The following is a 15,840-nucleotide window of genomic DNA, read 5'->3' on the forward strand; positions in this document are numbered from 1 at the left end:
TTGCAGCACTAGTGTAAATAAAAACAACCAATCTTTGTGCAGTAAATAACTATTAAGCCTTAATTCAGAAAATTGGTATTCAATATTTAGCTCTCAAAACTTGAATACTTTTCCGCTCTCTACTAATCAGCCCATTACGTCAATTTCCCATCACCACCCACATAGTAAAGCACCCATTCCTCCTTCGTATTTCCCGCTCCGCCCCGAGTTCCATCCATCCATCCATTCATCCATGAGTGAGGGTCTCTCTAAGCAATCCTTCTGTCTAGTCTGATCTAATGTAATACATCGTTGGCTGTTCTTGATAACAGGCCGTGCCCAGCCCCGCTTTCCGTGTCATCCACACAATCGTGATGATAATGATGATCCTCTCGACTCGAATCCTAGCATGAGTGAGTCTTTAAGGGTGAGAGGCACGTATCGTTGAGAATCAACCACCATGGCCATGGCGAAGTGGGGGATGTGGACTTGGATGTCATCCTGGATGGTGCTGGCATTGGCTTTTGATCGAGCCTCTCAGCCCATTGAGTTGATCCCATGGCGTTGGCAGTGCCAAGCAGGTCGAGATTGTGTCCGAATCGATCCCGGAGAGGTTCGAGCAGCCGCTGAAGAGCCTCTGATGAGTTTGGACGGCTGCCAGTCCATCTGCGGCTTTCACGGCTCGCTCTGGCCTCAGCCGGAATCCGCACGATTGGGTCGGGATTTGGTGTCCATTTGGGTGGATCCGGTGTCCTCGCTCCAGATGGAAATGGGCGCCAATCCGTCCAGTCAAGTAGTGCAAGCGCTTCAAGGGGCGTGGGATATTGTTTTTGATCACATCCAGAATCTCGTGACGGTCAAACCGTGGGTGCGAAATGCGGCTCGAGAGCTCAAAGTTCACGTTCGAGTCTTGGCGAGTAGTCTGCAATTAGATTTGGACACACGTGAGGATTATAAGCTGAGTTGGAGTGCCACTACCAATGCCAGTATCAAGGTCGATATTGTGGCCAGTACTTTCTTCGGGGCCCGACATGGCTTGGAATCCTTGAGTCAAATGATCACTTTTGATCCGGTCGTCAAAGCGCTGCAAATTGTGAGTCGCGCGTCCATTGAAGATCAACCCAAATACCGATATCGGGGCCTGCTTTTGGACACGGGTCGAAGCTACATGTCCGTGGACTCGATCCGGAAGATCATCGATGGCTTGTCCTATGACAAACTGAATGTGCTCCATTGGCACATGAATGAACAACAGAGTTTCCCGTTTGTGAGTGAATCCGTGCCCAAACTCACCCAATTCGGAGCTTATGACAAGAGGTTAGTGCTCTTATTCGATCTTTAAATGTTCCACTTTCCCCACTATTCAATGATTCCACTTTTTGAAATAGTAAGTTGTATTACAAAGAAGATGTCCAAGGGATCGTGGAGTATGCCCGGCAACGAGGTGTGATGGTGCTGCCCGAATTCGATGCTCCGGCCCACGCCTCGGCCGGTTGGAACTGGGGCACTGAACACCAAGAAAGTCAACTGGTGCTTTGTCAACAAAAAAAATGGGCGGATCGAGACGGAAGCTTGGCTGCAGAACCCCCATCCGGCCAATTGAACCCGACCAACCCACAGGTGTATGAGGTAATGGTAGATACGGAAGTTAATCTGGAGGTATGAAAGCACCCAAAAAAGGTAACTCTTCCGGGTATTTAGCTACTGGAAAAACTCTATGGAGATCTGTTAGAGGCGTTTACCTTGCCCAATCAGACGGTGAATATGTTTCACATGGGTGGAGATGAGGTCAATTTTCCTTGTTGGGCCATGAGTGAAGATGTCCAAAACTGGATGCGAGACAGAGGATTGGACAGCAATCCCGAGATAAGTCCGGATTCGTACCTCAGGCTGTGGAGTTATTTCCAAGAACACGCTCGAAAACGACTTTTGAGAGTGCATCCCGGGAACGAACTCGAGAAGAATATCATCTTATGGACCAGCGAGTTGGCCAAGCCAAACGTTATACAAAAGTAAGAATTGTTTATTAGTTCATATGATATATTTATCGACAATATAAATCACTACTGGCGTCAACATCCATAGAGCGCTGCCCACCTCGGAATACATCATTCAAGTTTGGTGCGAGGGCACGGATCCTTGGATTGCCGATCTTCTTCGTAAGAAGTATCGTTTGATACTTTCAAATTCGGATGCCTGGTATCTTGATTGCGGCTTTGGAGCTTGGGTGTACTCCGGACAGGGCCCTGATAATAACTGGTGCTCCCCGTTCAAAAGCTGGAAGATCTTCTACGAGAACTCGCCCAGGAACCTGGTCGTCAATTTTGGTATGGAATGGAAGAGCACCAAAGGCCTTGTTCTGGGGGGCGAAGCGGCCATGTGGTCCGAACAGGTACGAGTAACCTCATATCATTGCGGCAATGTGTCAGAAAATATGTGACAAGAATCGTTCTCGAAATACTTATTTCTGGATGATGTCACTTGATTAAAATGCGAGGAAGGAGTGCTTACTGCTTAGAGTGAGACGGTAACAAACAATTATTCTAGTTGGTCCTCTGCCGGTTTTGTGTTTGGCTTTATTCATTAGGTACGACTGGAACTCAGGTTAATGTTTGAACTAGAAAAATCGAGGTATAACTTTGATGTGTCGTAAAACAAAAAACAAACACACACCTTAATTTTCGTCAGTGACTTGATCTTATTTAGTACGAATTTATTTTGGATATCGAAGAACTCAAGGAAATATGAATTTCAATTGGCAATTGGAAACAATCACGAAATATGAAAACAGAGGTGGTTCTTTTTAGGCTGATGAGAATGTGGTCGAGGGTCGAATATGGCCCCGCATATCCGCCATGGCCGAGCGGTTGTGGTCAGATCCGACCACGCCTTGGCAAGAAGCTGAGCCTCGGATCCTTCAGCACCGACATCGTCTCGTTCAAAGAGGCATCCGTGCCGATGTGATTCAGCCGGAATTCTGTCGCCAACACCAAGGATGGTGTTTTATGCCTCGACGAGGATACTTCAGTGCCCTCGACCCAGCCACTATCGAGCAAGAGCTCTCAGCGGCAGAAGCTCAAGTCCATTTCTCCAGCCTGAATGAGGACCCTCTGCCCATCCCCAAATCTTCCAATTCCATAGGATTCATGTTAGTAGTTTCTGTGATATTGATGCTCGTTTATCTTAAGCGGCGCTCCGTTTTGGGAGCGTTCCTAATCACGTGGCAGAAATTAAGAGAGAAAGTCACGAGATCCAAGTAAGTAATCGGCACTCTTTTGTACGTCCTAGTCTTTGTCATGTCCTAAATAAAAGGCACTCGACTTCAAAATCATAGCAATACGTCTTTTATTGTGCGATCTTTTACTTCCAATAAGCGGGTTTATACGGCAATTTCATCAATTTCTTGTGACATTTCGGGTTCAAGCCTCGACGAAGGAATCCAATGTCTCCAAAGGCTTGAGGAGACACACTAAACAAATCTCCTAATCCCAGATGGTTTCGACTGTTCCAAAACTGGATCTCGTTCCTCAGGGACAAATCAAAAGCATACAGCTCCCCCTCAGCCTCTTCGTCGACTCTTTGGGGACGATCGTTGGGCGCCACTTGAAGGATCAGAATCCTCTCATCCACAATCTTGGCGCAATCCAAGCGCTCGTAGGTCACTTTAGTGGTGAATTCCCGCTCGGTCCAGTCGTACAAGTCTCCGATCCAAATGATCCAATGAACACCCAATTCCGATTCTCTTTCCGCCACCCTGACCACATACGAGTTACTTAAAACCGGAAAGTAAGTAGTGACCCGGTTTCGAACCGTTTTATTTGTGATTCGAAGATTCTTGTGTGCGAAGGGTTCTACAACGGAACAAGTACCGAAGTTGAAGACGGCTCCGTTTAAGGGTCCATGGATGGATTTGTCGGGTTTGGTGAACAAAATGGCGTGAGTCTCGCTCATGAAGAACGGATCGATATACAAGTCCAGGGGAGGATCCAGGTAGATCTTGCGGAAACGGAAACCGCGCCGAATATCAAACGCCTCCATGACGAGGGACTTGTTAGAGTCGTATTGCAAGATGAACAACTTGGGGGTGAAGATGCACACGAATCGATTGCCCATGGGCTCAGAGGGAGTCACTTTCAATACGTAGAGAATGGTCTCGAGATCTCGAGGATCCAGGACTTTCACCACCGGGATTTCTCGACTTTGGGTTTGCTCAACCCAGTAAACGTGATCGTTGGCAGTGGCAAATCGGATGAGTTTGGACTTGTCCAAATTGTGCACCATCTTGGGTTCGGGTTTTTGATGTGCAATATCAAAAATCATGTCCGACTGATTCATGATCAAGATCAGTGACCAAGAGGTCGACCCATAAAACAAGGGGGCCTCCATTTCGTGCATTTGTAATCGGTCCCCTTGGTCGTTGAATATCATCACGACATATCGTTTGATGGGTCCCATTTTAACGACCAGAACCACATGGCGAGCGATGAAAAAGGCGGTTTTCACTTTGGAACGGTTGGGCCGAATGTGCAAGTAATTGTAGGAAAGTCTAACTTCCTTCAGAGGCTTCTTGGCCAACCAACGTTCCGCGTTATAGTCCTTATCTAATCGTTGGCGAGTGATGGGATCTTTGAGAACAGTATGATCGATGAACTTGCGGAGCTTTTGGCACACCAATCGACAGGTTTCGATGGTTCTCATATCCAAATATCGGAACACAAAGAGACCCAATTGACGGGCGGATACGATGTCGATCAAAGACATTACGTCGTTAACGTTATTCAACCGAGAGGCAAAATTTAAGTAACCTTCAACTTTGGTGGGCAAATATCAATGTGCCCCCTAACGCAAAATGATTTGGTTCGAGCATTAACTGAAACGCAAAATTCAAATACGAACTTGCCATTGGCTTTTTCGAAACTTCATATTCTCCATGTCTAAGGAACCATCGCAGAGTGGAGAAAAATCACGAGGGATACATACCCCTTTTCTCCCTATTCCGTCTGTGCTCCCCGATATCTTATCAGACAGTAAGCATATTCGGCTTCACAACGAAAAGGAAATTGGCCCCCCAAAACTTCTTCAACTTAGACGGCAGATAATAGCATTGATTTAAAGACTTATGGCGTAAATCACGAACATGCCAGAGTTGATAAGCCAATGCATATTAGGCTGTTTTAAAAAAAAAAAGAAGAAGATGGAACATCCGAATTTTTCACCTAAAGATTTCAGAATCAAAACATCAGTGAAGCCTTTGAGAAGCCCGCAGGTGGCCTTATTCTAAAAAGCAAGCAAATATTTTTTTTCTAGATGAAAGTGGCGTGCTATACATCAAAGTACAGATTTTCAAGGGTGGGGAACTCGAAAAAGCATATGAAAATAACCTTTGAAATACTTTAGTTTAGGTATATCTACGTAGGTTGGGTTCTTTGGGAAAGAGGCCTTCCCATCACAATCTATTCTTCAAACAAGCTGCTATTCTGAACCTGAAAAATGAAACTTCATTTAAGTTTTAAAAGTTGATATCGATTAAAATATTTCAAAACAGATGGCAAGCTCAAGATAAATTGTAAATCAGGTAACCAGTTGTCCAATAATCGATGCTTTAGTAGTAATCGTACAATATATGCACATCAGAACTTGTTATGTATATTGTGAACATAATTGCTTGTCTTAGTGACATAAATACGTATGTCGCAATAAACAGAGCTTAGCTTGTAAACACCACTGATGTAACCAATCTGCCCTGCGCCGGCAGAGTGCAATCCAATATTGCTGAGATTGGTCCCCGATAGCGTATATGTGTCAAAAAGCGTTACCATATCTGACCCAAAAAAACAATCTGGGACCAATCTCAGCGGTACTGGATTGGAAGTGTGGTCGCAAGCAGATAAATTACATCGGTACTAAACATCATTCCAATGTCAAGTAAAATGCTCCCTTACTCTACCCACTAAACTCGTACAAAATTTGCACTGAATAATAATACATGATAACTTCCATCATCCTCAAGGAAAAATCCTCAAAAAAGAGTAAACAATCAAAATAATTGCAGTGACCATGTTGATCATGCCATATCGTCAAGCATTTACGCAATTTATCGGCTGTCAAAGCCGTGTTTTCTAAGAATAATTAGGCTCCTTCTCCTTCTACAAACACCAACAAGTTTAGAAAAGGCTTGATAGCTCGTCTTAACACAAGCGCTTTTTTCTATCTTGGGCATTGTCTCCAATTGTTTACTGGCATTTAGTTCAACAACTAATGACTAAGTCTGAAGTCTCAGATTTCGTGTCGAATGCTTCATGGTGTGTCCGATCCAGCCAGACCTGTGACAGATCAAAGCTCAGCAATGCGCCAATGCAATTTATACGTAAGTGTTGGTAACTCTGATCCTATTTCTTTCGTTCGAGCTTTTATCTGTCGTGCTTATCTCAGGAGTACACTCCTGTGTTAGTAGACGCTTTATATTATGTTACAGACATTACACGATTGTGTATTTGATATTCTAATTCATCATTGATCATTAACATTTTTGTTTCACATTCTATGAGATCGTTTAAACGGTAAACGCATAATAATCCTCCGATTTCCTGGCTCATGGTTAGTGGTGAGAATTCCAAAGCTCCCGAGCGTCTCTCGATTGTACCAACCGATTCGACCATGTCCCAATTCGACCTTGCCCTCCCAAAACTTCTCCTCGTTCGTTTCACACAGATCGTATGCGGTCAGCCGCCCGTTGACGAACTGACCGTCCTTTTTCTTCTCCCAGAGCGACTGACACCGTATGGGATGGTACATAACCAGGATGACATCGTCGACGATTTCAGCACATGAAAGACGGCTGAGGTCAGCCACGGCACTGAACTTGCGCTCCTTTTTGGTGACTAGGTCTCCAATCCAGATGACCCAAATCACGGGACGATGAGATTCCTTCTCCATGATCCTGACGGCGAATCGGTTGCTTATGAGTGAGAAGAAGGTGCGGACCCGATTGCTCCAGGTTCGTCGGAAATTGACCATCTTCACATGTCGGAAGGCTTCGATAAGCTGAAAAGTGGCCAAATCGACGAGTTTGGGCTCGCTATCGAACAACACCGCGAAGTCTGGTGCCAGGAAATCTGAGTCGATATAGGGTTGTTTGAATCCATCGGAGCAAATCTTGTGGGTGCCGGATATCGTGTGCTTGCGGTCCCCAGTTTCGATGTCGAAAACATCGAGAAAGATTTCCCCTTTGAATGTGTAATGGATCATAATCCATTTCGAGGAATAGCAAAACTTTGAATTTTCATCCGGTTCATGAAGATGCACAAGTTTAAAAGATTTGGTTAGTTCCATAATACAGCTGGGATGTCGCACTTCAATGGATATCGGAGACTTCCAATCTTCTTGGAAAGCCAAATAAAAATGTTCACCGACACCGCCAAGATCAACAATATTTTCTTGGTTAATCTTACAATGATAACCTTCCAGTTCCCACATGTTATACAACAAACTAGGTAATTGGCCTTCCATTATCAAAAGTAACGAGCTTTCCGTTCGTTGCCAAAACTGGATCATCCCAGGGAATATGACCCATCCAACCCTTCCGCCTTCGTCATCATAGGTCAGAATCGATCGGAGGCCTGTTCGTGGAGTATACACCAAAAGCACCAGTTTGCCATCCATGAAGCAGGTTCGCTCAATGAAGTGCTGGCTCTGGGGCACTTCTTCATCGCAGGTGAAGTCAATGGGAATCCTTGCCAAAGGTTCACCCCACATCCATCTTTGACGTCGATGGCCAAGTTCCAGTTGAGCAGTCAAGGAGTGGGATTTGTAGACCACGTTATCGACGAAATGTAGCAAATCGCGGCAAACCACACGGCAGGTATCGATGTCATTAAGGTCCAGATGTCGAAATATCTCCAAACCCACGTGGGGGATTCTACGAACAATGTCAAGGAGAGACATAATTGAAAGCTAGCAATTCAATTTGCTATGCAAGAGTAACAAATGAGGCGGGCAAGTGGTTACGAAAGAAAATCGAGCCAAGAGGAACGCAAAACGTAATTAGCTAATTGATTCCCTGAGGGTGACCCACCCCTCTTGGATGTGTATAGAACATGCATAGAACGGGTATCAAATTTGATCGTAATTATAAATATATTTTCGCAAACAATGACAATGGCAAGCATCACAGGGTCAGGTATTTCTTGGGCTGGAACCGTACTAATTCTAAGGCGTTTTCCGAGACACTTTTTCTATGAACAAAAGCGTCTACCCCAACCGGTGCAATACTTTGCTGGCCATCTCCGTTTTTGGCAATATTTAGATGATTGGCTGAATCCCAAAACTCATTTTCAGCACGTTCTTCTAGATCAAAGACAATTAATTCACCCTCTTTGGTCAAAAGCTGTCCGGATTGGCAACAATTAGCCACCAGAAAGCGCTCATCACAAATGGCAATTGCCCATATCACTCCGAAATTGGTCCTTTTGAACTGCCTGCTGGTCCGGGATATCAAATCGACCACGGTGACAATTAGTTCTTTGGGCTTGGTTTCATAAATAGATTCGGTAGAAACGATATATGATTCCGACATTGCTAACTGATGGAATGTGGATTGATCCCGGATAGAGGATCGTCCGGGGATTTGGATTCGGAAGAGATGTTCAATGGGCAGGTCTTCTCGGCGTCCCTCAGTTAAAGAGTACAGATCGGCTGGGAGCTCACTCAGCTGTTCACGTGGGTACAAAACAATTAAATGGAAATCATTCATATACTCGTGCAGTAATGTCATTGGATCGCCAATGCCTCTTTGAATTGAGAATTTCAAGCTTTCAGAGACCAAGTCAAAGGCCTCAATCAACGATCGGTCCGGGTAATGAATAACAAAACACGATGAAGATAATAGACACACATTGCCTGGCCAGATATCCTGGGGTCGTGCGATCGATATACGGCTAATCTCGTTGGTAAGACAATCCGGGTCTAATTGCCGTATATGATAAGTGCATTGTGAGCTATGTCTATCGACCCAGTTGATCTGACCATCAAAGTATTTAACCAGGCAAACGCGTTCCTTATTCAGACCCTGAACGAGGGACTTTTCCATTGTTCTGAGGTCGATAAGCTCGTCAGGGGTATCTTCTCCATGAAGCAAGATAATGGAATGGTCCGTATGAAGGGCGTGTTTGGGATGACCAAGCACTTGAAATGAGTCGATTGGTTGGGCTTGGGTGTCAAATACTAACACTCCAAAGGACTTACTCGTCCAATCGTTAGAGGATTTGTCACAAACAGTCAGATAAAGTACGATGAAATCTTGAACGACGCTAATTTGTCGAACCTCATGCCAATCATTCGGTCGCATATCGAACTCATAGTCGATGCTAATTATGTCCGGGTCCTTTTGGGTCATCCAAGACAGAGGTAAATAGAATCGGTTTAATTTGCATCGGATAGAAGGATGGTGAATGAGGAAAGATTGAACGAAATGCAGAAGTGACTGGCAAACTAAACGGCAGGTTTCAATATCTTCTGGACCCAAGTATTGGAACACTTTCAGTCCCAATTCTGGGACGCATATCACTTTCAGAAAATGCATTTCGAGAGGGGGTCGAGGTGAATCCTCCAGTGTTGTTAAGGTAACTTGATGATTAGTAGCGCAACATATCTTCTAAACTCGCAACCTGTGCGTATCTCATTTTCAGGTGGTCTTTATTCAAGAAAATGATGATTAGTCTACTTTTCTACCTTCTACCTTCGTTGAATAAATGAATTTTTATAAGCAGAAGATCAAGGGCCAAAGGTTGTGTTAAACAGAATCACGAGTCGATGACGTCATGATAAGGAAATCAGAACTCACGGCGGAAGATATACAGGATGAAAATCTAAATTTCCTTCACTTACGGATTTAGCCTAGCTCGGTGAAGAAGTTGATAAGAGTATTTTGGGCCCTATGTTGGCGAGATAGCATTTCAGTACAAGGACTTTGATTGAACTTCAATCTGAAGAATGGGCAAGTTTTTCGTTCAAGGGACAGTTGAACCAGGTTTTGAGCCCGTGAAGGAGTTGTTCGCCAGAAATATTCAGAACGGGACAGAGTCTAATGCTCAACTATGCGTGTATCATCGGGGTAGAAAAGTGGTTGATCTTTGGGGAAGTGCCTGTGGCGACCCCAAGTTTGGCCCCGAATCTTTGGTTAATGTATTCAGCGCCACCAAAAGTGTCAGCTCAATCTGCATGGCCGCTCTCGTCGATCGAGGCTTGTTGAAGTACGAGGATAAAGTCAGCCAACATTGGCCCGCATTTGGAAAACAGGGCAAAGAGAATATCACAGTGGCCGATGTGTTACGTCACGAGGCTGGCTTACCGACCTTGAGCAAGTCCTTGAGGAGGGAACACATCTCCCGTAAATGTATCAAGGCCAATGTCATCGGCCAAGTCATCGAAGAAACAAGGCCGCATTTCCCTCCCAAGAGCTTTGGATCGGTCCGTGAATATCATGCCGTAACGAGGGGATGGATTTTGAATGAAATTTTCCGTAGAGTCGAACCCAAAGGGCGCACCATTGGCGAATATCTCAGGGCCGAGATCAGTGGGCCTCTCGGCATCGACGTCTACATCGGAGTCGAAGAGGACGAATTGAAGCGGTTTTCAAGTTTACAAACATGGCACTGGTCCAAAGTGATGGCTCAGAGTATGATACCAGAGATGTTTGGTCGGAAAATTGAGCCCAATATGGCCACGATCGTGCTCAAAGCCTTCAAAGTCGTTTCCACTTCCCGTGAATTGGAGAGGACGCAGCCCACACGGCAACCTGTGGTTGAAGGCATGGAAAAGATCAAAAACCCGGCCAATATCTTCCCGAACTTCAACACTAAGGAAGTAAGTGGAGGGTTAGACACTGGTGGTTTTTTTTACAGCGGATCAACAGATTCAAATAATCCAATTTCGCCTTCCAGGTTCGAATGGGGGAAATACCTAGCGCCAATGGGAGTTGCACCGCCAGAGGTTTGGCCAAGCTAGCTCAATGCATACTGAATGGCGGGGAATTCAATTCAGTGCGAATTCTGTCCACATCAGTTGTGGAAAGGATGCAGGATAAACCTGTCAAGCGGAAAGACTTTGCTTTCTCGGGAGTGCAGAACTACTTCAGCCAAGGTGGAGTCAACCATTTCGTGTGAGTGATTGCTGAACTCATTTTCAAAAAGGTTATTCTTCGGTAATGCTAATCTTTAAAGTATTATGCATAACGGGAAATGTTTTGACGTCACCAAACCGCCATCTAGGGTCAAAAATGGTGAATACAATGAAATACAAATCAGGGGGGAGATCAAGGAATATGATTCCATTTTTGTGGGCTTTCAATTTGGCGTCATCACTTTCCGAAGCTTTCGTTATCTAACCGCTCAAAGGGCCGGTTTCTTGAAAAGTGGCTCGTTTTAAGATTACAAATTTGGCATCTTTTCGAACGAATTTGGTATTCAATTCTATTCATTGTGATCAAGGGATGGTTAAGCTAACATATACTTTCACTTGGTTAAGCAGCAGACCTTTGCCATTAATGCAATTGACATATTACTGCATTTACTTATGGATTTATGTAGTGATTCAGACACGAGGGTCCTGAGGGGGGTTAGACTGGAGAAAAAAGGGAGGGCAGACTTTCCCTTTCTTTTTTGGCTTCCTTCCTCTTTAAACACCCTGCCTTACGTGCCTCTTTGGATTTGACCCGCCACTTTCTGTAATCTCCCAATGACATGTTCAGACGTCATCGCACTGTTTTTGCTTGAGAGGCATATCAATTCTTGTTGCTAAACTGGTGTTAAGAATATCTAGTGTGTTGATAGAACTCTGGCCCACCTTTAGTCGTTTAAAGTAAAAGACACCGGGACCTGAGGCGAGTTTTTTACCGCCCTTACCATGGAGTTACCGCTTGGACGGTATTCAGTATGAACAATCACCGAAACTTTTGTCCAGTTTATTTTCACATTGTATAACGCCCAAGCGCTTAACACCAAGCTGAAACTGCTAAAGCGCATTTCCCGTTAATTGATAAGTGTTCAGTAATGCCACCGAAAAATCCTCCCCCACCCCCCACCCCCCACCCCCTAAAAAAAGCACGTGTTTGCCTTAATCTTTCTCCGCTCTCACAATATCTAACGATTTTATTCTCTGAATTTCATATCTGGGGTGTTCTGCCTAGAGCATTTACAAAAGCCCAAGCTAAAGAGGTTTTGGAGCAAACTTTAACCGAAACCGATATTTCGATTTATCAATTTATTTTTGCGAAATTTTCTTCAAACAGTAGACCCTGTAAGCGTGTTCAATTGTTCAAGAAACGGCCGATCCAGTTGATTACATCGTGAACTATATAGCGAGAAACTATTTTTGGTTCAATTGGGTTCCTGCCGTTGACAGATGACAAGTTTTCACTCTCACTTCAATCCTTTATCCTTAACAATCGTACCCTAAAAAATGAGAAACACCTGAAAAGCCAAGTTAAGCCACATCAAATATTGTTACTTTTCTACAGACTGCCCAAAAAAGATAAGCAAAAAAATCGAACTTTTTAGTCCATGTGTTCGTTGATGTCATTTTCAAGCTTAATGTAAACATTCGCCCCAAAAGCAAAGCAATCATCTTTCAATTTGAGACGCATACTGTCCAATTGCAGGACCTTTGACGATGACACGAAACAACAGAAACAAACCAAGAAACTTCGTGAAGGTTACGTGGGATGGTTTGGCATGGGAGGCTCGGTTTTTCAATGGAACCCTCGTGACGAAATTGCCTTTGCCTTCGTGCCAACTCTGATGCATTGGTACGACGTGGCCAACATCAGGGGAGCCAGATACCAACACCTCATTAATAAATGTGTCAAAAGTATGACTGTGTCGTGATTGTCAGTAGCATTTTACGGGATAAATAAAGTTTTAACTTTGGTTTGCAGTTCTTGTCTTTGGACTATAACACAACAATTGGCCAATGGAAAAAATAGTTACCGCTTAAGCATTGATTTTTTCGGTTTTCGCCCCATCCTCCCCTTTTCTCGCTTTATTCGATCTCATTTGGATATGTTTCTACCCAATCAAACTTTAATTGATGGAATTGCGATTGGGTTCAAAGTGGAACAACACATTTGCTCAAGCCTGGAGCTCAAGACAATTTTCAATTTTTTCCCTGGTATCGATCAAATTTGGCATAATTGTCTCCCTTAGTAACAAATTGAGGTAATAATGTAATGGAAAATAAACAAAACCGGGAAAAAGTTGGGGAATTGCTATTGCTGTAACATCAAAGCGATTGAATCAATCTTTGATTCTCGCGAGTCAAGTAATCTGTAATAGTGGAGGTGGCAAACACTTCTAACCAAATTTCTTTGCCGTCTACCTTAGCGCTGTACCGATTTATTATCCAGCACTTCAAAATGAGAATTTTTTTTTTGGGGGGGGGTATACTTTAATACCGGTTAACTTCCAAGTCTGTAACTCCGAGGTACGAGCTTTAAAAAAAAACCAGGCCTTTGGCTAGCCAATGATTATTGACTTGTTAAACTCAGGCTTGCTTGAGAATTTCGCAATAAATTGATGTACTCTTCATGGAACCTCAATAGGCCAAGTCATAGATTTCTAGACACTGGATGTTGGACGACCGACCACAAAACAGTACTATGGATGGTCTCCTGGGAATTGATTACAAACCGGTTTATTGTACTGTTTAGCCAACCGAGTGGTCGGTCGTCCGACATCCAGGGTCTAGAAATCTATGGCCAAGTTAAGCAAAGGAAATTTCGCATCAAGGCGGATGTACGGTACAGCAGGATCGCAGCGCCCTTGATCGATCTATATATGAAGTTATCTATGCCACCGACAGTAAAAAAGCGAAATGGGCCATTTGGCCTGCTTGCGGCTGCCCGGACAAGTTTGGGCCGAAACGAGTTTATTACATTAATTGGCAATACCATGGTCTCTATCATGGTTATTATGATTTAGAATCAACACAGAGACACCAAGGCTCACATTCCACTCAAAATATTCTTACTTGCTTACTTGGTAAACTTCTCTGTTTCACGTACCATCATCTCGTTAAATCGACAAAGCTTTTTACTGGGTTGAGCAAAGCTTTGCCCACTCAGACAGTACGAGAGGAGGAGAATCAGTTCTGTTGACTTGATACTTCAAATGCAGAGATTGGATGAATGAGATGTTTGCCTTGGTGTCTCTGTATTGATTGGAAATAATGACGAGTGTGATAGAGACAGTCAGTTTTGTGCAGTTTTGTGCTAAGCAGGCTCTTGGTTCAATGCCAGAATCCTCTTTGCTTCAAGAAGGCTGGAAACTGATTGTAATTTGTTGCTATTAGTAGGGGCGGGCAAAATGTGGAAAATAGCAAAGCCTTTTAGAGACAAAAAGGTGCAAAAAATAAACCTGAAAATAGGATTTGTTAAGGCAAGAAGGCCTCGTCAAAGATTTGATAGCACTAGTCCATCAAAGGACAATCAGCTCGTGAAAGGGCTTTATCTGAATGAGCATTGGCTTACTTCCAAAAAGAATAACACAAAGATTAAGGTTCTTGAGGACCTAGCTTGAGATAGGCATTTCCATGTCAGAAACTTGACTTCTACCAAGGGTCATAGATGAAGAGCTGGCCATGGTTGCTTTCAATTTTGCTCGATGTGGTAGAGTACGCCCGGACAATCCTATTTTTCCACATGGGGGCGTATGTCTATATTATACATACACATTATACATTAGTCATGTAAAAATATCAAATGGAGAAGTAGGGACATTAGTTTGTCACTTCCAAGGACTTGATATGTCCATTGTAACAATTCGTTGGCCTCCCTCCTGTTCAGTAAGCTCGTTCTTGTTAGCTCTCAAATTCAAAGGAAATGAGTTGGACCAGTCATTTTGCTCAAAGGTTTTCATTGTAGGGGACTTCACTTTTCCGGCTAGCGTTCTAGAGTGGGAGGTTAGTCCAGATGAGTACATTTCCATTTCGAAATCGACATCTCAGTCGTTCGAAAAGCTTGAGGAGTTTGAGATGTTGCTCAATTTCTCCCAGCATGTTTGTGTAGCCCACAGATCATATGTAGCCACCAGAGCAATTAACGTTCTGGGCTTGGTCTTTTTTCCAATGACCCTGATCTCTGATCCAGTATGTCCATGTGACACCAAGTAATCTGTCAGAGCATCATGCTCTTGATATAGGGTCGACCATTACTCAAAAGCCGGGGCGGTAAGGAAGTCCGCAAAAAAAGGATTTAAAGAGATAGTGGGCTGTGCTTGTCACATTTCACAGATAGAGATTCAAGCTTGCCGAACATGTTTTGGAAGAGAAAAGTAAGGTCAAGGACAAGACATCGACACAGTAATGGCTTTTCCTGATGAATATGAAATCATCATTGAAATCCTTAATACCAAATCTGGCATCTTAGAGCGAGTTCTCTCGTTTCTACGTTTGTATACACCTAAAATACCATAATACAAAGCATGTTGTGGCACGGACTGCAATTGTGAAATACTTGGCTGATGTTAACTTTTTTCAAGCCATGAAATAGAGGATGAAAAAAAAATCGATGTCAATATGCTTAGTAAAAGAGAGAAAAGAGTAAAAGCAATAGAAACCTCACATCCTTGAATCCTCGTATCCTCGTACATTCGTCATTACTCATTAGTTTCACGTCGTATTTGCTAAACGTTTAATGATAAAATAAACGTGAAGTTTGTTTTGATAGTATAGGCCATTTTTTTCCTCTAAAACCAGCGGTATCGCCGTTTGAGAGGCGTAACGCTAACGGAGTAGCTTATGGGGGAACGCTTCAAGGGCTTCAAGCCCTGGATGTGAGTGTGCCCAATAAATGCAAGCCAAAAAACAAGG

General features: G+C 43.7%; 2 protein-coding genes across 2 annotated transcripts; both read left to right on the top strand.

Annotated features, from left to right (window-relative positions):
- Nucleotides 1-150: 150 nt before the first annotated feature.
- Nucleotides 151-3,312, top strand: LOC131890207 (chitooligosaccharidolytic beta-N-acetylglucosaminidase-like). Its single transcript, XM_059239514.1, has 5 exons — nucleotides 151-1,296; nucleotides 1,368-1,608; nucleotides 1,681-1,991; nucleotides 2,065-2,371; nucleotides 2,787-3,312. The coding sequence occupies exons 1-5, from the start codon at nucleotides 440-442 to the stop codon at nucleotides 3,237-3,239; spliced, it is 2,169 nt and encodes a 722-aa protein (XP_059095497.1). The 5' UTR covers nucleotides 151-439; the 3' UTR covers nucleotides 3,240-3,312.
- Nucleotides 3,313-9,865: 6,553 nt separating this feature from the next.
- Nucleotides 9,866-12,909, top strand: LOC131890129 (beta-lactamase domain-containing protein 2-like). Its single transcript, XM_059239410.1, has 3 exons — nucleotides 9,866-10,842; nucleotides 10,920-11,137; nucleotides 12,635-12,909. The coding sequence occupies exons 1-3, from the start codon at nucleotides 9,970-9,972 to the stop codon at nucleotides 12,858-12,860; spliced, it is 1,317 nt and encodes a 438-aa protein (XP_059095393.1). The 5' UTR covers nucleotides 9,866-9,969; the 3' UTR covers nucleotides 12,861-12,909.
- The last annotated feature ends 2,931 nt before the right edge of the window (nucleotides 12,910-15,840 follow it).

This window comes from Tigriopus californicus, chromosome 11 (assembly GCF_007210705.1).
Source record: "Tigriopus californicus strain San Diego chromosome 11, Tcal_SD_v2.1, whole genome shotgun sequence".
In the NCBI taxonomy this organism is placed as follows: Eukaryota; Metazoa; Arthropoda; class Copepoda; order Harpacticoida; family Harpacticidae; genus Tigriopus; species Tigriopus californicus.